General features: G+C 41.8%; 1 protein-coding gene across 6 annotated transcripts in view; it reads right to left on the bottom strand.

Annotated features, from left to right (window-relative positions):
* The window catches only part of dysf (dysferlin), a 110,099-nt gene that overhangs the window by 15,101 nt on the left and 67,313 nt on the right, over nucleotides 1-27,685 (bottom strand). For 3 of the 6 annotated variants that reach the window (XM_020711502.2, XM_020711505.2, XM_020711504.2), the window contains 11 exons: nucleotides 20,693-20,704; nucleotides 18,376-18,474; nucleotides 13,852-13,980; nucleotides 11,101-11,256; nucleotides 10,893-10,984; nucleotides 8,505-8,675; nucleotides 8,275-8,417; nucleotides 2,208-2,347; nucleotides 2,046-2,134; nucleotides 1,855-1,950; nucleotides 1,646-1,787 (listed from right to left, as the gene is read on the bottom strand). In XM_020711502.2, the coding sequence (XP_020567161.1) occupies nucleotides 1,646-1,787; nucleotides 1,855-1,950; nucleotides 2,046-2,134; nucleotides 2,208-2,347; nucleotides 8,275-8,417; nucleotides 8,505-8,675; nucleotides 10,893-10,984; nucleotides 11,101-11,256; nucleotides 13,852-13,980; nucleotides 18,376-18,474; nucleotides 20,693-20,704 (1,269 nt within the window). The remainder of the gene's footprint in view (nucleotides 1-1,645; nucleotides 1,788-1,854; nucleotides 1,951-2,045; nucleotides 2,135-2,207; nucleotides 2,348-8,274; nucleotides 8,418-8,504; nucleotides 8,676-10,892; nucleotides 10,985-11,100; nucleotides 11,257-13,851; nucleotides 13,981-18,375; nucleotides 18,475-20,692; nucleotides 20,705-27,685) is intronic. The other 3 variants (XM_020711503.2, XM_011487299.3, XM_020711506.2) reach the window with 1 other exon arrangement.

Genomic DNA, 27,685 nt, shown 5'->3' with positions numbered 1-27,685 from the left:
AATAAAACACCAATAAAAGGATTTTTTTTTACAATAATCCAAATATTTTGTGGTGCCCCCCCCCCACAGAGACACGATCTGGTTCACGTTTTTTAAATATCTTAACCCTTGTGCTGTCTTAGAATATCCACCCTTACATTGACGTGTTCTCCCTACCATGACAAAGGTGGATAAAGGTGGAAAGATTTCATGTAATCCATGGACACCAGTGAAGATCACAAATCATTGAAGAAAAAAGGTTCAGAGCACTGTCTAGTGGGTCTAGATGACCCAACTCCCAATGTTAAAGTGCCTTGGATAGCACAAGGATTAAATATTAAATTGCTACCAAAATCAATTCACGCAATCCTAGGGTGTATTCCGACTGGACACATTTGGTTCGCTTAGAGGGAACCAGAGTTCGTTTCCTCCGATAATCTGGAACCATTTTTTTTGTCTGAACCTGGTCTGGGAGCTGGAACCCCATCTTTCTCGGTGGTCTCGGTTTGCTTCTAATCGGACTGAGCTTCGGTTCCTCAGTCTGAATACAATCCGTCCTCTAAGCAGAGCTCCACCCTATCCGATGTAAACAGAGTAGGAATGAAGCAACAGATGAGCCGCGGACAAATATAAAGCAACGGTTGTCATGTTATCGAATAGAAAAAAAAGAGTTCAATTGTTTGTTTGTTTGAACGTTTATTTTAACACAGCGGAAAACGCTTCTGACATGCTGTTCTGGGTCTCGTATCACGGCACGCGCCGGACAGGCGCTGTGGTGACATCACCCTAAAAGCTACCTTGTAGTGAGTGTCCTTAAATGAAAAACAATTCCATTAAACCACAACGATGAGACACGGCAACTCACTGAAATGTGAGTTTGAAGGAACTAAAAGCGAAGGACTTCCATAATTTCTACCTCTAGTTGCTTTGCTCCGCCCTCGCAATTCATGACCAATGATGGAAGAGATCTTTGGTCACGTGGTTTTGTTTACAAGTTTTGTCTGGAACCGGAAAGCCCCGCTTTAGGGCAGTCTGAACAAAGTCCAAACGCACGGGTTCAGGACTTGGTCCAGACTGGGTCCAGACCAACTGAGTGGACCTCCCCTTTTCGTGTTTTAAACAGGAAGTACCTGCTGGCTTCAAGAAGCCAAAATTCCACATAAAATAAACAGCTATCAAGCCCACTTCTGTCAACAAGCCAATACACATTTACAGTGTGTTTCAATGTGCGTTAGGCCTGTAACCCCCCAAATGCTAGTGCAATGACCATAACTCTTCAACTGTTTAAGCAGTTAACGCTGTTCCAACGAATTCTGGAAGCTGAGAAAAGCAGCTTTGCGCCGATATGCAACACTTTACAACCGTAAAGCAGTGGTAAAGCTTGAGCAGCTTGGCAGCGTTTTACTAAAGTGTTGCATATCGGTGCAAAGGCGCTTCTCTCCGCGCCAGAATGCGTTGGGATGACATTTTTTTGTGTACACAGTTACAGCAGTTCAAAGAGGGTACGCTATTTTATAAGCTCTTGTACCTAAGGGGTAAAAACGGACGTAAATCCCTTGTTTCCATGGTAACATTGTATCGTGGGATCCATTTCCCTCGTGGACTATCACAGCAGTGAACCCTTTTTGAGCCACATGAGGGTTTTCTCACCCGCGCTCCACCTTACCTTTTTGTCGATGACACACAACTGCTCTGCAGGCAGGTAGTGGAAAGGGAAGAGGAATCTGAAGTTGAAGTTTCCCTCTCCGCCCAGAGAGCGGTAATGGACATCGGTCTTCTGCTTGTTGTGTTCGTGTCCGTCGAGCCAGCTGAGAGACACAGACGCCGTCAGACTTTCTGCCTCCGAAGTGTGAAGGGGGATTTTGCTCCTCCTACCCTTTAACATAGATGTCGCTCATCCTCTCCCCGCTGATGCTGACGTCATCCAGGATGACATCGCTGGTGTTCCAGATGATGCAGCGCAGAAAGAACCTGAAGAAGAAAAACCTCAGACGTTAGGTATCTACACCTGTGAGGGTGGAGGAGCCTTCCCAAAATGTCTGCATATTTCCACTATCTGTTCTTACTTCTTGGCCTTGCGCGGCGTGATGTTAAACGGAGGTCCGGGTGGTCCGAGAGACTTGGGAAAGACGTCCACCCACATCATCAGGCGTCCCTGACAGGCAAGGAGCCAGTCAAAACCAGAGACAAAGACGGATGTTGGAAGTATCGGAACGTCTTTGTGTCACCTGCTGGATGTCCGGCTGCAGTGGGCTGTACAGCGCTCTGGTTTCCACATGTTCAGGTATGAGTCCCAGTTTCCTCAAGATGACCAATGACAGCCGCTCTCTGACTGGGCCCAGATGATGGTTGGAGGTATTTTTGTCCTCTGAAAACAAAAAAAAAACACTCATTTGGGGGGAAATGGATTCCACTCAGTCACAGCTCTTTCAGTAGACGGTGAACCTCACCGTACTGGGAGGATCTCTGAATGATCTCATCAACCCAGACATGGGAACATGCTTACAGACGACTTTGTAGAAGTTCTTAAAAAAAATTAATCTGATCTCTTAACATCATTCGTGTCTTCAGTGCATTGTAAAAACGAAATAGACATTCATTGCTTCCATGTAGCCATGAGCCTAAAAACCTTCAACTGCAGCCTCTCGCACACAAGACGGAGGTCAAGATTGTGAACATATTTTTAGAAAAGCAACAAACTTAATGTGTGTCTAAAGAGAGACGGGTGAAATGCGAATTCCATCCGTTAATTGCATCCGGCGTAAACGCAGCATTATGCCGTACGAAAAAGTGTTCCTCAGGATTTTCCTTGTTCGAATCGTGACGAAAAAATGTGTGAGGTAGAAAATGCGCTGGGCGCACCACAAGCTCCCTCCTCCGTTCCATTCTAACGCATGCAGACAAATAGATCCGTGTCCGTTTTCCTCGTCTGAACTGGCATCAGGATCAAAATCTGGATCAAATATGGATAGCTCATCGTTTTTACTGCACAGTTAGGTTAGGGGTTTGAGGGGCTGTGCGGTGTGAACAGATGAGTGGTGGTGGTGTTGGGGATGATGGGTGGGGGGGATATGTGCTCACACCAACAGTACGCCCACAACTCAGACGCTAATTTTCTGATGTACTACTGCCACTCTGTAGAAACTATGTGCTGGAACACAACACAGGTTTGTTCTTTTTTTAGCTCAAATCTGCATCATCATGAGACCTTAAAGCTCTCAGGATGAACCTCCACCTTTGGGTGGAGGAGGGTTCATGACTCAGTGGCGGTCCTCACACTCGGGCACAAAAACGGTTTTCTGTTCTCGTCGTCAGAAACCGATCAGAGAAGCGTTTCCAGAGAGATAAAAACGTCAAGTTAACAGCAAACGTCCAGGCCTGCTGGACGGACGTCGTCCAACCAGCATGAAGGGGAAAAATGGAGTCAGAGAAATAAAAGGGAACAAAGAAAACGAGAGAATGTGAAGACTAAATGGGAAAATAATATTTACAGAGGAGAACTGATATTGATAAGTGAGATCATTAGATGGACAAACAGAGAAATGACGACTGAACGTCGAAAAAAGTTCATGCAAAAACAAAGAGAAAGGCTAGAACAAACAAAAAGAGCGGAGCCTCCCAACCAATTAGCAACCACTTCTGACGCACGGTAACTGCGGAAACTGTGGAAAGAGAACGCCGCCACACCACGCACTGACCGAGCCCTAACCACGCCGCGGTGTGGACTCTGGCGCGCTCAGACGAAAGTTTAAAGCAGGAAACGGCGAGCGTGACCCTGCGTCCCTGCAGCCGTGCAGCACGTGTAGCCTCTGCGGCGGCTCAGAACGCACCCAGGATTTATCTGAGCGCCACGCTCCTCTAGTGGTCCTGAGGGTTTTGTCCCTGCGGAGAATGTGAGGAAGAGAGTGGAAGAATTGACTGGAGAGGAAAGACGAGAATGAAGTAGAAAATAAAAGCTTTTATTTGGCTTGACTAGATAGACAGCAATGCACATCAGTGAGTCCACATTCAGCAAATCTACAAACATTGGTGCTTAATCTCTTTACTGTGGACTATTTGATCATAAAAGAATTATAAGAGGAACCATAACTGGACATCCACCCATCCATCTTCTAAACCCACTTCCTCCCTTTTGGGGTCACGGGGTTGCTGGAGCCTATCTGTGTAACTCTTTCTGCAAATCCGTAATCACTGATGAAAAAATGAACAAGATTTATTTTTGCACAAACGTTAATTGAAATCAACATCACTCTGATTACCTTATCATTAGAAATGATTTTACTTGAAACATTTCATTCTTTCTTTTATGTTTGCTACTGATGATCCTTTTGAGTTTAATGCTAAACATCAGACAGATATTTTTGTGTTACCAACAAAAGGAACTAAGTAACTAAGTACAGGCATCACAAATCATCTGTGAATTTGTGTTTTATTGTTGCCTTTAAAAGTTAACTTCAAATTTCAATGGTATTCATTTCTCAGACAGTCAACACTCTAAGCATCACCGCAATGAGCCAGAATCAGTCCCGCCGCTCCTCCTCATCTGTCGTCCCCTGATAGATGTGAACATTTTCTGCCTTAAAAGCTAAAACGAACAATTAAAAACAACATCTGACTCAAAAGTGTACAGCTGGATAGGTCTGATGTTGCTCGCCATTTTTGGTGCACCGCTAATGTTAGCTTGGGGCCGTGAGGCGCTGTAAGCTAGCGGAAGAGAGTGTAGACTAAGAGATGATGGGAAATCGGCAGAGGCTTACTTCTCCGCCAACAGCTCCACCCACAACTCAGAGGGGGAATTTATGATAAATGCTGTATTTAACCTCTTTTTGTGAAAGTAAAACCTGTCCAACACAAAAGGCCTTCAGCCCTAATCTGTTTGCTCAGCTGTTGGACAGAACAAGTTAAAGAAGAAAAAAATATATACTTCTGAAAGTTCTTTGCAATTTTTAAATCCTGTAAATCGTTTTCCTATAAAACGGAATTTTGCTTTAATTTAACATTGATTGTAAAACAGTGCTAAATAAATATAACTAAATCAATGAACCCTCAATGAAGTGACAAACCTCTGGATCAGTAATTGGAGAAGACTTTTTTTGTCTTGTTCTCTTACTGTTTTTTTTTCAAACATACAGACTTCCCACTTCTTCGGTCTTCCATCATCTAGATTTGGTTAACAGGCTTTAAAACTCGGCCTTGCTGTGGGTCAGACTTTGAGTCGGGATGTCGACATTCACTAAAGTATACCGAAATGGTTTTATGGACGGTTGCTTCCGTATGAAAGCCAAGACGTTTAATGGAGGGAAACAAGTGACGGTTGGAGCAACTCCAGCAGAAACTTCTGGCAGGAGGAGGTGGAGCAAAGGTTTAAAAGGTAAGACTGAGATGAAGACTTCACAGCATCAGATATGCAGATTGAGGGCATCTCTTTAGCCATAGGGGAGTTAATGTGCAGATGGAGCGGAACAAAGAGAGCCTGGAAAATGAATGAACACATTAATGTGAAGGTGAGTGCTGCGTTATGACCTAATGGAGCAGCACCACGCTGGGTTGGAAGTTTGTTTTTAGTCCAAACATTTCAAGGATTTTTCATTAATCTGCTGCAGTTTGTAGTATCAACACTGGTATCGGGTAAATCCCAACAAATGAGCTCATGGTGAAGAGAACCGCTCAATCCAAGGCCGCCTTCAGTTGGTGCAAATTACACAACAGTCCTTCCGGCTCAAAGTTACCCGCCATAGATGGGACGTTTACCAGGGAGATAAACCAGGATCTACGTTTTTGTATTAAAAGAGTCCCTAATGTCACACACATGAAGTTTGGTCAATGCTTTTGAAACCTTTGGGGAACCTTGAGCTGCATCAGGAGATTATTTGGTGGTTCAACTCCAATCCAAGTACCAATGCGGAGTATCAAGCAGAAATGCAGGAAATCCCATTTTTTTAGACTTTGGTAGCACCCAACGATGGAGTCCAACCAAGGCCCTACTTACTTCTCTGCAAATTTAAAGCCAACCAAGTGCTCCTGTTCTTTAAATAACCAGTGGAGGCTGGTTTCAGATTGAGTCCAGAGTTAAAAAGTAAAACTCTGTGCAACAACATGTTTTGTTTTGAGTGGTTCCATACCACCAAATTCATTGCAAATAGTTATTTTGTCAACACTGGTACCTGTATGTCTATCAGTCTGTCCGATGGTATTTGAACTCCCCACATTTATGTAGCATGGCGCCGATGAGCATCAACGCAGGATGATCCGGGCCTTCGCTAGGGGGGGAGACTTGCTAGCCTTTGTGTCCTCTTTTAACTCTTATTTTTTGTTAAATTGTTGCCTCCACCGTACCAAAGTAGAAATTAAAACGTGTTGTACCTGATGTTAACACAGACGTTCAAAATTGGTCAGCAAAATATAAAGTTTGAATAAGTGAACTATCCTGGCAGAGCACAGGACTTCCAATATTCTTTGTCTGGTTACTTTGCCCTGCCCTCCTAATTCTTGGCCAATGACTGAAGAGATATTTAGTCATGAGGCTTTGTTTAAAAGCTTTGGTTTGAAACAGAAATATCCTGTAGATTGCAATTTGAATACAGACCTAATTCGAGGTTCAGCGCTCGATCCGGACCAAATATTGGGGATTTAGTCCGCACCAACAAACTTTTCTTTTATTATTGTTATTTTGTGAAAAGGAAAAAAATGTAGACCAAAGTCAGGGCGGCTGGTGACTGTATTATTTTTTGGTCAAACAGAGAAAAAGAGCCATTGACAACAACCCAGAGTCGTCTCAGCACTAGAACACAATGAAAAGTACAGAAGGGAACGCCACCCAGTTACACTTAAACCAAAAAAAAACACATGCGCAGCCTTGTTGCCCTATATTTTTTGTGTTTTTATTTCCTAAATTTTCAAATTTTGACAACTTCGGAAGTGAAAGTAATATTTTTAATCAGTTGTGTTATTTTCTTAGAGCGCATTATTTTCCACCTGACATCTAAAATTTGAAAAACAAGTGTGACCTCACTCATATCTATCTTCACCTTGACGGCTTTGTTTTCTGTTGGTGTTTGTTCCAAAGACTGAGTTTTCTGATGCTGAAAACACACAGACTCTCAGGAAATAAACTAAGATAATCTTTAAAGTATTAAATGGATTGAAGTTTTACTTAACGTTGTCAAAAGTGGGGAAATCAGCTCCACTTTGGCAATAGACAACATGTTTGTTATCACTGAGACAACAAAGAAACGGGGATGTAGATAATGAGATACAGACGATCCAAAGTTGGAGACGGTGAAAACAAGAACAAACAGATGGAATTAAAGAAGGAAGAAAATTGTCTCATTGCAATGAAAGGAAAATGAGAAGAGATATGGCTGGAATGGGACAGGTTCATTTATTTTCTGCTAAGATAAGAACAGTTCTGGATAATGTAAGTCTATGCATGATTTGTCTTAATAATCAGACTCTTTTGCGATGTTAGAGGGAGGACTCCCGTCAATCATCAATGTTGCTCCAGGGGTGGGAAGTCTTGACGGACATCCGAATTATCCAGAAAAGGAAAATATTTAGATTAAAGTGGTCACCTGATATAATACTACTGTATAGATTTAGACATCAAGATGTTTTATTAGTTCCTTATTAAACTATTAGGCACGATTTTTACAGTCGTTTAACAAATTTCGCTTTCGCCTCATAAAACCACGATGTGGATTGGGAACTTTAAAGTTTATTTATGTTAAATAGTTTTTCCCCCAATAGAATCCACACACCAAGATTAGGTTTCCAACCAACCAGCCACTGGTTAAAACTGACAGTTTGAGTTGTACCGGGGCGAATTCTTAACTCTTATGTGGTCGTTTGTGTCGTGATCCTGTCAATCATGTTAGGGTCGCTCGCATAGGCTACCGCTTCTGCACTGGTCAGGAGAGAGGCATGTCCAAAGTTTGCCTCAAGAGCCATTTGTGGCCCGCGGTTAATTCAAATCAGTGTCAAAAAAAGATTTAAAAAACAGCCCCCCAGCACTGTTGGTTAAATCCACCAATACACTTGATTAAAAAAATCTAGTGTAGGTTTCTTCAGAAGGTGGCAGCAGCAGTGGAGCCGTACATCCAAACCCTGGTTTTGACACTGGAGATGTTGGTGGTGACGCCTAAATAACACATGATGTGTAACTCTTGGACCAAATACGCAATCAGTGTAAGTCAGCTGATTCTGACATGCAGAAAAGCGGCTTTGTGCCATTTTAAAACACTTGAAGCTGACAGGCAGCACTTGCGTCAAGTGTTATCTTCTTCATTCAGGACTCACCCAGGTCTGCGGCCGTGTATCGTAGTCCTCTGAAACGCACGCCGTTGTCGTCATAAACCGGTTTACGAAGGTTTCTGCGTTCGCACAGTCGAGCCAGCAGCTGTCTGGGTGTCAGCTGGTCCCGCCACTGGTTAACCCCAGATCTGACAGACAACCAGAGGAAAAAACGACATCAGAACATCACCCACCGACACAACAACGGACACTGCTGGGTACGTGTGTCCACTTACACACAGTAGGACCGCGGGAGGCCGCACGTGGCTCCGTACTTAGACAGGAGGCGGTTTTCCAGGTCAATGACGGTCTCTCCAATCTTCTCGTCTTTGCTCAAAAGGTCGTGGTCGTACAGCGTGACACGAAGGTCCTTCTCCAGAGGGAGAGAACAGCTGAGCTCAAACATCCTGAAGGAAAAACCGTCAGGAGGTGAAACTTCACTCCAGATGACAACCCAACAGTTTCGTTTCATTTTGATGGATGCTGCTTTTGTTTTCCCATCTTTCATCATTCAAACATTTGAAGCACAGCTGTGAAAACTGAAGGGAAACTCTGGTGGATCATTCAGAGCAGCCTGCAGTCAGACTCTGCCCTTGGCCCCTGAACTCCCATTGGTTTGCGTGCAGTGACCCCTACTGGCAGGAAACCAGGAGACGAGGTGCAGAAATTTGAAAGCGCTCAGCAGAAACCTGTCAAGAGCCTGCCGCTAACAGCACAGGTAGATCAAATGCTGTCGTTGGGCTGCAGAAGGGACAAACATCCCCCGGATGGTCATCAAAAACCTACTATATCTGCAAAGATACATTTAAAAAAGTATTTTTTTTTATTCATTATTTTCTAGCTGGTTTAACCAGGAGATATAAGAACCTGAGGATTGTCTTGTTTATTTCTGATCAATACCCAAAAGTGTATTTAGGAGCTTCATGCTGTTTAGCCCAAAGAAATGAAGAATAAAGTTGTTAAAATTCATCATCAAAGGAACAAAACTTCAAAGATGTTTCAAACAAATAAACACTATTGGAAATTTGACTCTAATCATCTGTTAGGTTTTAGACCAAATAAACGAAACTTTATCTTTTAATTTTAGAAATAATTATGTTTTCATCTGTTTGATCTCCCAGATTTGTGTCTTTTTACTGGAGTCTACAAACATCTCAAAGGCCTTTCTACACCTCTTTCTTTCTTCAAAGGACAGCACACGGATCTCTTCTGTATGACCAGGCCCTGCCATTATGCCTCCTCCTGGTTATATCATATATAAGGGGTGCACCTGTTTTTGAAGGCACACCATCAATGAATGGTCAATTGTCAAGCGCATGGCGCACCAAACTGTGAGGCGCATTAAGTGAGACAGAAGAGTCAGCGGTGAGTCCATCAGTCAGATTATTCCTGTTGTTTTTTAAAAAGAAATGAAGGCTCTAAAGTGCACCTTTCTATTATTGTTGTGTTCTCGAGTATAAAAAACAGGGGTCCAAGTATGCAGTTGCATGAACGTTTTATTTGAACTTGGCTAAAAGACGTGTTTTATATCGCTCTCAGTGCACGTCTTAGTATCCGTGCCTGACAGTCAACGGTCACTGCACACGGCACGTGCCGTGCGGTTGCTGTGATGTCATTAACGTGCGACTTTGTAGTTCTTCACACAACCCAAACAAAGCCTCAACGCACCAACTATTAGGTGTTCTTTACCATCTATTATTGGGGTATGTGGAAACCCCCCCTTGTTAGTGTAAAAGCAAAGGTTGAAAGGGTTTAATATCAGGAAAAAAACGTTTTTTTGTAGTATTCGGATCTTTTACTGTGCCAGAGTGTGATGAATGTATATGAAAACACCTCAAAATTAGGTTTTTTATAACGATTATTAGGTTTGATTAAAAATGGATCAGTTAGATTAATGAATTACTGGTTACGATTAATTATTCGCACACAAAAAAAAATCGTATGGCACCACTGCTTCTGACATGCCAACATGCCAATGGTTTCCCAAAACATTCAAGCGTGACGTAGTAGGAGAGCACTTGAATGTCTTTAATTCCTTCTTTCTGACAGTCTGCACTGCAGCGCTGCATATCCGTTTTTGCACACCCAGGAGTAAACGCAAACTTCACCGCTCATCGCCATGACAACCCCCTTTTTTCGGAGTGTTGTACCTGTCCCTCTTGACCATCAGGTCACGGAGTCAGAATCTTTTGCTGTGTAGTACAGACAAATACCTTCAGCTTCTGAAGCTCCGCCCCCCCCCTTTGGCCCCACCCATTCTAACATGAGTCTGCCCACAATCGCCAGAAAGGCAAAATGATTTGCTAGAATTTTACAGCAAAACTGAATAGAATACAAGTGATGGCGCGAATGACCAAAGTCCTTGTTTATGCAAGGTACCGGTAGTGCCATATACTGTATTGGCACTGAGTTACGGTACCCATTCCTAGTTGTACATGCTCCTAACTCAAAACCACCTCACCTCCTTAATTTCTGAGAGGCAGAATTGCCCCTTAACTTTACTTAGTGGCCTTGTGGTAGAGTGTCCCCCCTGATACTGGATTTACTGGTTTCTGACTACAGTTGAGTGTAGAAACATACTGCTCTCAAATTGGTCTCAATTAGAAATCCTGGCTGTAACATACTTTCCAAAGACGGGGTCCAGTGTGCAGGGGATGTAGTTTTCATGATCGCTGATGGTCTTCTTCCCCAAACTGATCTTCACGTAGGGGTCACACTGATAAAACAATGACACAAACTTGTTTTAACTACTTTTTTTGGCTTTCATTCAAGAAGTGTAACTTTTGATTTCTGGTGGGGTTTTTTTTGCGTCTCCTGACGTGCAGTCCGAACCTTTCCGTTAGGGTCTTTGGGCTGCAGTCCGTTGGCTTGGATGATGTAGACTCGCACCAAACAGTCCTCGATGCCATTTGGAGGAAGCTTCTTGAACTGTCTGGGGGGGGCGGGAGCCGCGGGGTCATCAGACAGGGGGTAGATCTTGAACATACCCTAGAGAGAAGGTTTCAATTCATCAAAAAACTTCAAAGGGTTTTTAAAGTAAAAACACTTCAGGTAAAATCCCAGCGATCAATGACTTTTGATCAGAATGTATTAGCTGTGTGTTTTTGCGTCTCTCAAAAAAAAAATCTGTAAACAGGATGCATCGTTTCAGGAATTTTTCTGTGAGATTCTCCAACAAGAACGAACATCTAATGCTACGTACACACTGGGCATGTATGGCAAGTTCAATAACGGGCCAAACATGGTTTTGAAAGCGCTTTTAGCTAATGGTGTTAACACTGGACTGTGGCTAACTGATACTAGGGCATTGTCCAAAGTTGGAAGAGGCCTGGTGTGAAATGCCAAGGCGGTGCAAATTTCTCTCCGGACCTTCTCTTTCACAGCTCTGTTGCGATACGTGAAAAACTGCAATTGTTAGTTTAGCCCTCGTGATCACGCTTTCAATGGTTGGCACTTCAGTGTTTGAAAAGGATGCCATCCAAATGTCACCACCGAATCATAGTCAGCGGTTTCGTTCAACTGGTCGAACTTCCAGCATACATTCAATGAACGTCTGTTTTGTGAGTACAGCCCCAAACCCGACTTAAGAACTCACTTAGCGACACGTGAATGCGAGGGGGTCTGGAAGCAGGAGCCCAAAACGCTGGCTTAGGTGCGTTTACGTGGACATTTCATTAAAAAATGGCCGCTTGAACATGAGTCGATGCGGCCAGTGTGAATCTTCTCTGCGACAACAAGACGCGTTGTCAGTAAACAGTTGGATCCTTGATTTATATTTGAAAACACCACAATAGTTCTAGAATCTAGATTTCCAAAAATGTGTAAACGTGATTGTGGTGAAATAATCAAAGCTCTTTTAATTACAATCAATGAGTATTACATTGTAATGTGCAATATTGATTACAATCAATAAGCTATTGATTTTCTTTACTTGATCTGCAATGTGTAGCAATAATTACTGGTTTATTGTGATAATGTGTTCTGATAATAATCAATGATTATTACATATTGGTTACAGATACTGTTTACTGAAATCATGAATGAATGTTTTCCGAAGATATCCAATCATTTTGTTACTTGAAAAGAATCTTTCGGATCAGAACCGGTTTACAAAAACTGTAAAACTATCAAATGAATTAACTAGTAGGGGTGGGATTATATAAACTCGCTTCTTCCTGCTCCTTTTTAGGCAATAAATCAAGCTCTACTTATACTTTAGTTAATGATCACTGTATTTAATTAAGCAAAATGTGATTAAAGTGACTTTTATGTTTTGTTTTATTTTCTGTCTTTTTAAACTATGCATTTCATCATTTCTGTAATGAGTTTGATAAATATGTGTAAATTCTTTATTGCTTTGACTACAATGCTTGAAATAAATCAATACATCAAATCAAATTAAAATCAAATCAAAAAGATAAAAAAAATTAGATTAGCATAATAAAAAACAACACTATTCTGTCGTGAGACTTTGACACCCAGTAGCGTTTACATAGACTTTTCATTGAAAGTGCTTGTTTGAGTGTGTCTCTCCAAGCCCAGTGTGGACGTAGCACGAGAAGAAACTCCTGGTCCCAGTTCAAGCAAACTGTGGAAATGCAGCTGACTGCACATCTGTAGAGACATCTTCAGTTTGAACACAGCATGGGTTATGCTTCGCCCTGACGACACTACAGCACGTCTTGCATCGACCCGGTTATTGGTCGATGCCACAGCGTCAGCAGTCAGTAGCATAGTCAGCAGCATCTTACAACTTATACCATGATCCAGGGTAAAACTCGATTCTGATTGGCTGCAGGGTGTGGATTAAAAAGTGATATAGCGCAGTGATAAAAAACGCTTAAAAAAGAATCTGAACCGATGCTTTATTTGACCTGTTATGACAGTTGGCATATATATCGCTTTCCTTTGCCGCTGTGGTCGAGGTTGGGTACCATGACTACGCACCACACCACACATCAAATAGTCAGCTTTTTGTGAAAAAGCGATTTAACCTGGAATAATAACAATAATAAAGTACAAAGAGATGATTAAATATTTATTTCTTCTGTAAGTGACCCTGATGTCAGAGGGATGATGCGTCCATTTTCAGAAAATCAAAGGACGACGCGGAAGCCTGAACCGTCCGACGTGAAGCGGAGGACAGTTGCGTCCGCGTCATGTGTTAATTTCTGATCATGGACCCCACGTCAGGCGTTACCCTTTACTTAATTTATAACGAAAAACCAATCTGATTACAGCCACAAAAAAAAAAGCCCACAGATGGTTGAAGTAGAAGAAGTTAGAAAAATAAGTCATTAAGATTATCAACTGTATATGAGAACTGGAGTGAGCGACCCCTTCACCCCTGACCAAAATCTCATAGACTTCTATGGAGAAATAAACAGTTATTACTCAGACATTCTATTGGTCAGAATAATCGTTCTTGATCTGATACTTTTTCTAAACATCTTCTTGTTAATCCTAATTTATTTTTTATATTTTTTCTGTAGTGCAATTTCTTCATCTGATGTATTGAGTGTAAAATCTCATATGAACAACATTTTTTTTAATACGTAAAAAAACCCTCTTTATTTTGTTTACCTTGAACTCCCCCACCACCGACGGATCGTCTCCTTCATCCTGAGTCTTTCCTCTGTAGAGTTTGAACGTCTGACAGAAATCGGACAAACCGTCAAACTCCTCAACCCTCTCCAGCTCTCGGTCGTACACCTGAAGATCAAAGATACCAAATATGCCTATTTGTGGTTGATATTGATCCAAAGTCGATTCCGCTTCGGAATCAGTCGATTCACGTTTGTTTGAACAGTCAAGTGTTTGCGGTTTGCGAAAGAGTGTTTGTTATTTAGGCGTTGCTGACAACACATATAACATTAACTATAACTCTTAATACTCTTGACATTTTCTTAATTTCATCTCTAAATGTAAATGTTGTCATAAATTACCATGCAATTTGTGAGTGTAACTGGTTTGTGTTGAGGCACAGCAACATTCTCAAGCTACATACGGTACACATCAGACATTTGACACAGGTTCAAGAACACACGTTCAGCCCATGCTTTTCACACTGGACTAACAGGGAGGGGCTTCTTCTTGTCCTTTTCTTACTGTTTAGTAGTGCATGTCCGCCACCTACAGATGGTGCAAAATGTCAAAGCGGTGGAAATCTGGGGAATCTTGCTCCAGGTTTTTTTTTCTTTCGCAGCTCTATTCCGATATATAAAGACTTTGTGTCCTAGAATTCTGACCAGACATAAGCCACAATTATTAATTTCTCTTCCATGATCAGTTTTCAAAGGGTTGGTACTTCCGTCAATTAAAGGGGGCGCCATCCATACGTCCCTACCAGACCGGCTTTAAGCAAACTTTTGCTTCTGACTGCCTTTCACTTGTTTTTAACCTTTCTCATATCTTAATTAAGATGTTTTTTATTCTTTACCTTTTAATTATACTTTTTAAAGTATTTTTTTACCTGTAAAAAGTGCTATATAAATAAATGTCTGTGATTGGTCAAGTTTGACCTGGTTCCTGATCAATGGCCGTCCATTTTGTACGTAGAGCCCGAAAAGAGTGATGAAAACTTGCGTAGCTACCTGTGAACCTGAGAGTTTTAAACGTGGACGTTTAAAATGGACATCTGCGCAGACTCCTCATTGGACGTAGCCACTTGAAAATGCGTTGCCGAGGGCGGCTTGAGTGTAGCTCCGCCTCCATTCATAGCAGAGTTGGCAGCAGTGTGTGAAAGCCCAGATTTGATTGTTTGGCGATAATTTGTGATTTTTTTTTTGCCCATGAAACTTCATTCTGGGCACTAAAAGGTATAAAATAAGTTAATGAAATCTTTTGTAGACCCAACGAAACTCCTTTTTGAAGCTGGAAACGGCGTGTCTGCTGCTCAGAGCCCACATCCAGTCATAGATGAAGGTAAACTCGATTGAAGGACCAGTTGAACAAAGGTGAAGGAGGCTGGAAAGGTTGGAAACACCGGATCATTTCCTCTGACGGTGGCAGAACCGAGTGGAGGGCTTGTCAAACAAACGAGCGGAACATACCAGGCGGGTAAGAGTGAGGCGATGGGCTCGGTGGCTCGTTGGTCATTCCACTCTTTTCCGTCCAAGTGTCAACTTCATTTGGACCAGAATGGTGACATGTCGCAAAAGCTTAAAGACCACCTCCATGGGTTTCCATCATGTTTGGGTGAAACCATTTAACAGCCTTCATTAGAAAAAGGGGGGCTCAATGACTGTTGGAGGGGCAGTTATAGTCCTCCGCTGGGCCATTTCACTCCAACTGCATCTCAGCTTCTTTTTCTAATTTCTTGACATTTGTGGGAGACTTCTGGAAAATTGAAGTTAATGCTGAACTTCTTCTCCACCAAACGGATCTGTAACTTGGCCGGTTTGGTTTCAGCTCTGCTCCGATGATTTATTCAGCTTTTAAATTCACTTAATAAAAACAGGATGACATCAGGACAACATCCCGTATGACCGCAGAGCGAACCAAAAGCGGGTTTGGATCGACTTGACGAACAGCGTCCAAAGCGATTCACGATGATCCCGAGGGAAAGGTCGGAGGTCAGGGGTCCAAGCCCCGACACGATTAATCACTTTGTTGAGAATAGAGTGAGACGTGTGACGTGTGCGCCAAGTCCCGGTGGAAGGAAAGGTCTGTGTTTGGACCAAGAGAACAGGGATTAGGGTTGAGGAGGGCGTGGGCGGCGACGGCAGAGGAGACGGGGCTCCTGGGATGGCGGCAGACTGAGGGAAGCGGGCTAAAGAGCGAGGTTAATGACGGCTGATGTCATCGCTCCGTTCAGACCTTGCTGACATCAGACGGCGACCTTTTTACTGCTTCCATCCACTGCGGGGATCCTGAAGAAAAACTTCATCTCATATGAGTCATGACGATGGCGCCTGAAAGGATGAAGAGGATGACGATCCGAGGAGCGATTCAAAAGTTGAGGATGAAGGTAAAAGAAGTTTTGTCGTTTCCTTCTTTTCTTATTGTTCATACAGTCATTAGTGAAAATCCTAGAAATGCAGCGTATTGACTTTAAATCAGAAAAAAAACAATAAGAAATGTCTCTAATTTAGTCAATAAAGTTCTAAATTCATATTTTCCATTTAAAAACATCCATTTCATTTCTGAGTAATTTCCATCAGCAGAGATGAACATGGACCATGGAGGACAGTACAGTATGGAGAACTTCCCTGCAGCTTCCTGCAGACATCCAACATTGCTGCGATTCAATGATAAGGCCTACAAAACTGAAGTGTAAGGTTACCAATCACTGTTATACTAGTCCATTATCATATATATTATAATGGTTTCACATGTGCTGTGCAGCTTCTGACACAAGCTCTCCATTTTGTGACTTGATTAATAATCTGCACTTGATCTGATTAGAACCGGATGATTGATAGATAGATAGATAGATAGATAGATAGATAGATAGATAGATAGATAGATAGATAGATAGATAGATAGATAGATAGATAGATAGATAGATAGATAGATAGATAGATAGATAGATAGATAGATAGATAGATAGATAGATAGATAGATAGATAGATAGATAGATAGATAGATAGATAGATAGATAGATAGATAGATAGATAGATAGATAGATAGATAGATAGATAGATAGATAGATAGATAGATAACTGGGTGTTTCTGGATGGGAAATTCCATTATATGTTAGCATTAACCCTTGTGCTATCCTAGGCACTTTAACATTGGGAGTTGGGTCATCTAGACCCACTAGACAGTGCTCTGAACCTTTTTTCTTCAATGATTTGTGATCTTCACTGGTGTCCATGGATTACATGAAATCTTTCCACCTTTATCCACCTTTGTCATGGTAGGAAGAACACGTCAATGTAAGGGTGGGGTCATCTAAGATAGCACAAGGGTTAAGCAATCAGACTTTGGAGTTACTGCTGCTTTGTGTTAGGTCACCGTAAATGAAAAGTAATAAGAAAATCAACCTTTAAGCTTGGAGCAATTCAGATCAAATAATGGATTTTATCAACCAAGCCCCAGTCATTACACTGTCAAGAAGATAGCATATTTTTTCAAATCGAAGGCTGTTTTAAAAAGCAACTTTTAGATCAGTGGATATCACAGAGCTTAGGATGGAAAGCTGTATGATGAACTCAAAGGAAATTCTCTCTGTATTAGGAGTTGATTGAAGTCTATGCATTAGAATTTTGGAATATTTTTAAGCAGAGTAATTTTTGAGTTTATGTGAATCATGCAAACCATTTTCTTTGAGAAAATTATCTTGCATCCTTTCTTATGGGAAAATAAACATTGTGGATTCTACTGATGCCGCTTGACGTATCCTTTTTGGGATGGGGTCGCTGGAGCCTATCCTACCTACTGTCGGGCAAAGTTGGCATACAACCTGGAGACGGTGCCAGTTTTACCAATTAACCTATGAAGCATGCCTTTGGGCTGTGGGAGGAAACCGGAGAGCCTGGAGAAAACCCTTGGATGTACCAGGAGAACATGTAAACTCCACACAAAAAGACCCCAGCCGGGATTTGAACCTGAACCTTTTCATTGTGAGACCAAAACCCAGCTTTGGTTCACTAATACCGTTACATAAGATTTCAATCATGACAGTTATTCTAAAACTATTTAGTTTGGATTTTTAATTTAAATAAATTGTTTAATATCAAATTGTTTCAGCAAACCTCCTAACTTGCTTTATAATTAAAGCTGTTGTGATGAAAGAAAATTCCTGCTCATTTTTTGTGTTGCTTTACTGAATTGTGTCCATTTTGTGACTGGTCAATATTTTTCTTATGTTTGCAGAAGATGTTGTAATATAAAACTGCATTTTTAAGTAAAAGTGAACACACAAACATGGAATATAACAATATTTTTCATTTTTATCTTCCTTATGTACAGAGGAATCAGCATAATGAGAGCTGAAGGTATTTAGCTGCGTAGATGTCACTAAAAACCTTTTAATGAGCAATTGATCTGGTCGCTGTTGGTGAGCTCATGACTGAATCTATAACCATTTACGATTTGTTGTGAGAAGCTGCGATTTCAGGGCTTCACTTGACTGGACTGGATAGTTGTAGGCCTGCCTCCTACCTCCAGAGTGTCCAAGCCCTGCTCCAGGTAAGTCCCGCACTTGTTCTTGTCTCCGACGGAGGCGTAGAATTTACTCCACCAATCCACAGATTCTTCTCCCTGTTGATCACAAGATGAGAGTCAAAGTGGCGGAGCGCCGAAGCAGCCTGTGAGGCATTAAAGTTCAGCAAATGTGTGTTTCAGTTCAACAATTGGTACACATTACAATTCAGAAATATAGACGTTTAAATGAAAATATCCAAACTGGATTGTTCATTAATCCTGCCCTGCAGATGAACTCCACGTCCCACGCTGACTCCTGTTTGGCCCGATGAAGCAGTGCCATTCGGTAATAACCCACTTTTCAAGCTTTTTCCAGTGATCACATAGCGAGATGGATGGAGCCAACTCACGTCAACGGGAGTAAAAACGGTCTCTGGTGGCTCTGTGGCGTTAAGGTCATGCTATATGCGCATTCTGAGGCAATGGAAAGGAGCAACAGTGAAACGGCGAGAGGCACCAAGTGGGTAAATCTATGCCGCAATATAAAACAAAGTCACCGTATATGTTCTTATGTGGAGGAGTGGATAACTACTGGTACGCTCTTGGCTCTTTTCCCCACCTCTGTTTCTGAAAAAAGCATCTCTATGTAAATTTCCTGCAGCTTCAATCAGCCTGAGAGTACAATTACTCTGAGAGGACGACTAGAATACTGAAGTTTAACGCTTGATTTGCTGCTATTGTACGTGAGTTTAGGTTTTTAGGGTATAAAAGTGTGACCAAAGTCAGGACTTCAGAATAACACGTTTTGAACTTCTGTGACTTTTTGATAATTAACTTTGTTTATCCCACAATGGGGAAATTCTTCTCCGCATTTGACCCATCCCCTGGGGAAGTGGTGGGCTGCAGCCGAGCCGCGCTCGGGAGGCAGTAGCGTTAAGGGTCTTGCCCAAGGGCCCTCACTGGGTGATGTTAATTGCTCGCCATTGATATGGTAATTGCCCCAGTATCATTGTTCATTCCCCTCCGGGAATCGAACCATTTTTTAGTGTTGCATATTAGCAAAGTTTACAAAAGTAATTATTTTGCATACTAGTAAAGTTTACAAAAGTAATTATTTTGCATATTAGCAAAGTTTAAAAAAGTAATTATTTTGCATACTAGCAAAGTTTACAAAAGTAATTATTTTGCATATTAGCAAAGTTTACAAAAGTAATTATTTTGCATACTAGCAAAGTTTACAAAAGTAATTATTTTGCATATTAGCAAAGTTTAAAAAAGTAATTATTTTGCATACTAGCAAAGTTTACAAAAGTAATTATTTTGCATACTAGCAAAGTTTACAAAAGTAATTATTTTGCATACTAGCAAAGTTTACAAAAGTAATTATTTTGCATACTAGCAAAGTTTACAAAAGTAATTATTTTGCATATTAGCAAAGTTTAAAAAAGTAATTATTTTGCATACTAGCAAAGTTTACAAAAGTAATTATTTTGCATACTAGCAAAGTTTACAAAAGTAATTATTTTGCATATTAGCAAAGTTTAAAAAAGTAATTATTTTGCATACTAGCAAAGTTTACAAAAGTAATTATTTTGCATACTAGCAAAGTTTACAAAAGTAATTATTTTGCATATTAGCAAAGTTTAAAAAAGTAATTATTTTGCATACTAGCAAAGTTTACAAAAGTAATTATTTTGCATATTAGCAAAGTTTACAAAAGTAATTATTTTGCATACTAGCAAAGTTTACAAAAGTAATTATTTTGCATATTAGCAAAGTTTAAAAAAGTAATTATTTTGCATACTAGCAAAGTTTACAAAAGTAATTATTTTGCATACTAGCAAAGTTTACAAAAGTAATTATTTTGCATACTAGCAAAGTTTAAAAAAGTTATTATTTTGCATACTAGCAAAGTTTAAAAGAGTAAATTGTTGCATTTTTGCAAGCTTTACATCACTAAAGTGTTTATTTTTAGTAAAATTTAAAAAAAGAAAATTGTTGCATATTAGCAAACTGCAAACGTTACAGCTGTAAAGTGTTGCTTGTCCCCAAAAAGCTACTTTTCTTTGCCTCAGAATCTGTTGGAATTAAATGAATGGCATAAACAGTTGAAGTGTTTTGGTAATTTAGGAATGTCAATATCGGCGCTGAAGCTCCTGTGTGAACGGGTTAAAGTGAAACGGAGAATTGTTCTCAACAGTTTCGTGAAAGGAAAGAGATCCATAAATGAGGCTCATCCTTGATAATATTTCATTGGTTTTGACAAACATCAGTCAGGTGGATCATGTCTCCCCAAAAACGCTCCAGCACAGCGTGACAGTCATGGTTCACTCACCCACTGTAACTTCTGCAGCCAGCATCAGAGAGAGAGACAGCAGGAAAAACATTAAGTAGGTCTAGAACTGAAGGTAACCACACATTAAAGGCTGTCCTAAGTACCTTTTTCCACTTTTCTTAATACTTTTAACATCATATATGAGGGGGATTTATTCCAAAAAGGAGCATGCACCATAAAAAAGGAAAGGAACAAGCCCTCTATTCCAAAACGACTGCTGGCATGAGCATAAAGGCCCTTAAAGTCTTACTATTACAGTTATGAGTCATGCCGAGGCCCCATAATGCAGTTCTGTACTGAGGGGAGAACATAGATCCTTGTTTCGAAATGTTGAGGTTTGGATGGGAGGGATTTTGATTCATATGATGTGATCTTTGGAGCCGTGTGCCACAGGCTTAGAGTGGAACTCTGTCATGGAATTGTTTCAAGTGTGAAGCTGTCTCATGCATCAAGTCGACTAAAAGTCTGCTCACGCTGGCAACTGGTCGCTGGTTGATTATTTTCTCACAGGCGTGCACATGCGGCAAAGGGGACAGGCCCTTTCTGGGTTGGAGGCACGTGTGACGCACGCAGCCCTTTGTTCCTGCGTGAGCGCCAAGGCGTGAATAAACGATAAGAGCGCCGTTTGGGGCTGGTGTGGAATCCCCATTCTCCTGCTTCCCAAAGACGCACGACGATGGAAGAAAAATGTGGAATTCCTCGTTTTTCCACAGCAGCTTAAAACAGAGCAGCACGTGGCGTTTGGCCGACACACCCATCCCCGGCGTGAAGCGCCTGGTGCCGCACGCTGATGAGAGGGGTGCCACGAACCAAAGTCCAGCTCCTGACTCCAACAGATGGAGCGTTCTAGAGGCGCTCGCGCTTTAGGGATTTTCCCGGGCTGCACATGAGGGCACAGGCAGCCTGCAGCGGTATGTTCAGGGTGTCGGTGTGGTTTGCAGCCTGTCATTAGGCCCCCGCTGGGGAAAACCGAGCTAACCCAAGCAGGCTGGCACTGCCAACAGCAGCAAGGGCGCAGACGGTGTTTACACGAGGGCCGCTCCATCATGGCTTTGTGTGGGGAAAGCCTATCAAAGCAAAAGAATGAGTGGAACCGAGAGAACCGCAGCCAAAGAGAAGCAAGTACCCCTCCATAAGAGATCCACGAGATCTAGCTCCAAAAACGGAAACAAACTGCTGCAAAAGCATAAAATTGTTCTTTGTTCAACAGTTTGAACCTAAATCTAATGATCACACATAATTAAGGGAAGCCTTCGTTTCAACAGAAATCCCATTATTAAGGAAAAAGATTATAAGTCATCAGACTAAGTTCGTGCAGTAATCTTTGTAGTGTTTTAAGTCTGAGATGCCAAGATTACTATATGGACTGAGTCATGTTGCTATTGTTGTGCAGAAAGGGTTGTGCAACATGCATATCGCAAAAGTTGGCAAAAATCACAATAAATGGGAACCTTAAATGTGCTAAGACAATATTTACGATATGATTAATGTAATATAATATGATTAGCTGTAATCTGATTAGCTCAGGTAGAGGTTGATCAAAGAAAAGGTTCCAAACTTGACCAGATGGACTCATCACATTTTGATAGTAATAGTGTAAAACTGGTTTAGTATATCGGTGTGAACCCAGTGTTTTAGCTATTTATATCCTGTTCATGCAAGTTATTTAATTATTTTTTAAAACCAGATCTCAGACAGTTCAACAAATCTCGTCTCAATTCTGACTTTCGTTCGAAAACAATTGTTTGGGTGCATTTGCAAGTGAACTCTGGTGTGAATCAGGGCTGTTGGGAAGGCGGACAGACCACTTCAAGGGCAGAAATTTTGGAAAAAAGTCATGCACGTTTCTAAATTTAAATGAAATACACTGCAAACTAAAGAAAGCGTGAGCTAGAAAAGTGCGTCTTTTGGCTTTTGATGGTGATCTAAGCAGATTTAGGTCTTTGTTGGTAAATAAAAGCCAGAAGATTGGAAACAGTCACTTTGCATTTCCTGTAAACCTTCCGTTGTAAATATTGATGTGTGAAGATATTTTTCACGTGCATTTAACTTACATTACACTTTCATTCAATTTTTGTTGTTGCTGAGAACTCAGGTCATCTTTCTAAATGAGAAATTGTTCTCAATCGACCTACCTGGATAAATAAAGGTTCAACCAATTCACGTTAATCGCGTTACGGTCAAAGATGTCAAAGAGATGCTGCCTACGACATCTCAGGTTTAAAGTGTTAAACTGTACATTTTCTGGTGTTTTTACATTCAAAAACATCAGTTGGACTCAATCCATTCCAACTGAAATGGATCTGTATTTCATTTTGTACGGAAATGTTACAAACCTTGACCATCTGGCATTATTGTTGCTATAGTAGTGATGAGTCTATTCCATGTTTGGCAGATTTTGTGTTTGTTTTTCCGGTAATTTTTAAAGAATTCTGTGCAGAATCTTCCTCAGATTGTTGGGGGGGGTGGGGTGTATTGTTTTACTAACCTGCAAGACACCAAACAGCTTCAGAAACCGCTTTGTTTGGGTTTTTGAGTTGATTGAAGGCCTTTTTGTTGGGTTAAAACACAACGTGTGGACACCTTTAATGTAAAAGGAAGCATCCAGTTGATGGTTTTAAAGAAAACATTGTCTTTTTTCATCAGGTTTCTCCTCTGAGCTGAGGGGAGCAACAGTTCATCTGCGGATCTCTGAAGAAACCACAGATAAAGGATATAAAGCATTTAACATGGAAACTTTCACTTCACAAAACTCAGCACCCGGATTGAGGAATTCTTCAAAAAGCCACGCTTCTGCGATCAAACTAATTTCCCTAAAAAATCCAGCCGTTCTGACTCAAATCTGCTGGGAATTCCTTTGACCTCGTTCTGTAAAGCATCTCAAAAAACAAATTGGTCAATGTGAAGAATGTGGAAAGACCGAGTCCATATTTCCGCAGAGCGGTTTGTGTGTTATTGTCATTTGCTCCATTGTGGTTTCAGGGCAGAGCACCAAACCTCAAGCAAGAATCTGTTGTATTTTCAAATTAATTAAAGACCTCTTTGCTGTCACCGGCTGACAGTAGATAGATGAGACGCTCCCATCTGTGCTTTACCATCACGCTGCCTCTGAATGCCTTTCTTTAAATGATGTGTACCACATCTCTGGATGGTTGTGGATTCCCCCAGACTCGATTTCTTTAACTCAAAGTTTGCTTTTCTGTCGATCTGATCATTTGCAGTTTCTGAAAAGAAAACTTAATTTCAAACCATTAAAATGTCTAAAAAACAACAAAACATCAGCTTTAACGACTTTGTCAAACCCTGGTCCCAAAGGTCTACCACCCTACTAGGGGTTCCAGTTCTTCCTACATGCTGTACATTACTGAGTTCAAGTATAGTTCTAAAGGACTGAACACACCGTAGTCTGTTTACACGGTCCTATTATTGACTGTGTATGAGGACTGGACTGAGTGAGTGTGACATCACCCATGAAAAATAGTTTAATTCCAGTTTCAACGAAATAAAGTAAACAATGTTGTCACTTCTTCACAATACGGACCCCGCCATGTTGGAGCCAGACGTTGTCAGTAAGCAACGATTGGTCCGAGTCGGGCTGACTTGACGTTTCTATGCCAAACGCAATCACCAGTTGAAAGACAGCCATATGAAATATGTCAAACGTTTTGAACTTTGGACATGGGGGCCAGCAGTCTCTACCTACTTCTATTGAGGCATCTCATTGGTCAGTTTATAGCTTAAATTACACTCACCAAAAAAATAAACGCAACACTTTTGTTATTGCTCCCATTTTTTATGGTATGAACTCAAAGATGTGAAACTTTTTCCACATACACAAAATAAGCAGTTCTCTGAAATATTGTTCACAAATCTGTCTAAATCTGTGATAGTGAGCACTCATCGAGGTCTCGACCTCACTCCAGTTCGTCATCGTAACCGACTTGAGTGGGCAAATGCTCACATGCGATGGCGTCTGGCACGTTGGAGAGGTGTTCTCTTCACGGATGAATCCCGGTTTACACTGTTCAGGGCAGATGGCAGACAGCGTGTGTGGCGTCGTGTGGGTGAGCGGTTTTCTGATGTCAATGTTGTGGATCGAGTAGCCCATAGTGGTGGTGGGGTTATGGTACGGGCAGGCATATGTTATGGGCGAAGAACACAGGTGCATTTCATCGATGGCATTTTGAATGCACAGAGATACCGTGACGAGATCCTGGGGCCCATTGTTGTGCCGTACATCCAACAACATCACCTCATGTTGCCTCATGATAATGCACGGCCCCATGTTGCAAGGATCTGTACACAATTCTTGGAAGCTGAAAACATCCCAGTACTTGCATGGCCAGCATACTCACCGGACACATCACCCATTGAGCATGTTTGGGATGCTCTGGATCGGCGTATAGGACAGCGTGTTCCAGTTCCTGCCAATATCCAGCAACTTCGCACAGCCATTGAAGAAGAGTGGACCAACATTCCACAGGCCACAATAGACAACCTGATCAACTCTATGCAAAGGAGATGTGTCGCACTTCATGAGGCAAATGGTGGTCACACCAGATACTGACTGGTTGTCTGAGTCCCCTGACCCCCTCAATAAAACAAAACTGAAGATTTCAGAGTGGCCTTTAACCAGTGTAAGGCCAGTCTAAGGCACACCTGTTCAATAATCATGCTATCTAATCAGCATCTTGATATGGCACACCTGTGAGGTGGGATGGATTGTCTTGGCAAGGGGGAAGTGCTCACTATCACAGATTTAGACAGATTTGTGAACAATATTTCAGAGAACTGGTTATTTTGTGTATGTGGAAAATGTTTCACATCTTTGAGTTCAGACCATAAAAAATGGGAGCAATAACAAAAGTGTTGCGTTTATATTTTTGGTCAGTGTACTTGCACAATAGAAGTCTATGGGATTTTGGCTTCTTGGAGCCAGTGGTCACTCAGTCCAGTTCTCATGTACAGTCAACAGGTCTCCCACAATCCAATTTAATACACTTGAATTCAGAGATTCGAACACCTAAATTTGATTGTTCGTTTGGCTGAGCGAACGCTTGGCAACAGAGCGACTGTACATCCCTCGAACGCCGCGGCAGCTTGCATCAGTTTGTGGCTGAAATTAGCAAAACAACAATGATTTAGGGAAGCTATTTGGACGTCTTGTTCTTTGGTTATTAGAGGGCCGTAGATGCACGTTTCATAAACCCTCAGAAATGCCACAATGCAATGCGGCACACAAAGCCATGTCAGCTAGTTTCCTTGGTCGTGGAGAAGCCAGGGAGGATTTATGGAGGCCGAGGCAAACTGCAGCGTTTCTTAAAGGAGGATTTTAAGTCGAGGTGGCAGGTGGCTGGCAGGAAAGCCGAATGGTTTGGATGGAAATTAAGTAGAGGTTCACCACAAATACGGCCGTGAAAGGGGAAGTATTCATATAAAGTCCATCACCTAGAAAAAAAACGGTCTCAAATATCACATTAAATTCAAGAGACCTGACTAATTTGAGAACGCAGTAACCTCACGGTATCAAGAACAGCGAGGCCGGTTTGATCCCTGACAAAAGCTGTCAGCAGACTCGCCTTCTGACGATCAGATGTGACGCCCCGTGTTCCTTTCCCATCTGAGCTACGTTAGATCTCGTTTATGTCGAAACTGGATCGCGGCCTTCAAGTTCGGCGGAGTCGCAGCGATGCTGACAGCCTGCATGCCCAAACCTTTCTGATTCTGAAACCAAATCTGACTGAAGCTGCCCCGAGAAGCTGGTAATCATCAGAGGTACGCTCCTGATCCACTTTTGACTTCTACCCAAAGATTAGGAGCCAGGATTTAGGAAGTGAGCTTTGGTTTTCTGGTGCCACGAGAGGCCGGCTCCCTCTTTTGTCATCCTTTGCCTCAAACCTTTTCTGATTTCTCTCCTTCAGTCTACCTTAACCCTTTCTCAGTTACACATCTCTCCATTTGGGTGACTGAGGATCTTTAGCAGCTGTTGACCTTGGCCCCGGTGAACGGAAAGCTGAGCCTTTAATTTGGCTGCTTTAAATACATCACCCTTAATAAAACAAATATCTATGTTTGGACGGCAAGAAATCAGGCCCAATTACGACTGTTACACATGAGTCTGTATCTGTCTTCATGTGGATGTGAGGACATTTGCCGTTAAAGAGGCATCTGGTCCCTGCAGATTTAAAGTCGTTGACATTTTGGGGTTAAGAATTGTGATAATGAAGGTTAAAAGCAACGACATTACAACCACAATAAATGTGTGTGTGTGCTCTCATCTTTGTATACTTGTGGGGACCGTCTGACATCATGCCGGGACAATAGGACATTTAACCTGCTCATCACACTAAAGCTACGATCACACCAAACAGGATCCCTGTGTTGGAGGCGGCCAGTTTTAATGTTAAGTCAATGCACCTAAATCCAATAAGAGGTCCTGCGGCGCGATTTGAGCATCAGGCGTGGCGCGGCGGTCTGGCAACAGCGCGTTTTGGACAGAAGACACTTCTGTGAACATTAGGCCACGCAAATAACTGAAATTTGAAGAATTTGCTTTCGGTCAACCAAGCAGAAACCTGTTCATGATGTCATCAACTCCTGAGCTTTATATTTTTCTCATCTTTTATTCTGAACGGGAACCAGGAAAAAATAAAAAATACAGTTTCTTGTCCTTGCTGCTGGAGCAGACTACTCAAAGCCCACTTCATTCCTAAACGTGGGTCTGACCTGTCGCACCTAAAAGAACCAACAGTTGGTCCTCTTGAAAACAACGGTGCATGCCGCCATTCCCTTTAATGAAAACCACTCTTGTGTTGCCAGAGTGAGCAGCCCTGTACTACATTTTGCTGAATCTGAACTAAGATGAAGGATGTTGTGACGTCCTGTAATGGACGTAAGGAGTAAAACCCACCGACACCCAACAGTGTCTGGGATAGGCTCCAGCAACGTCATGAGAGGGATTAGGTTGGTTTGGAAGATGGATGAATGAGTGGG

The sequence above is a fragment of the Oryzias latipes genome, chromosome 18 (assembly GCF_002234675.1).
Source record: "Oryzias latipes chromosome 18, ASM223467v1".
NCBI lineage: Eukaryota > Metazoa > Chordata > Actinopteri > Beloniformes > Adrianichthyidae > Oryzias > Oryzias latipes.
Note: the sequence above shows the minus strand (reverse complement) of the source record. Positions and strands in the feature narration are given on the sequence as shown.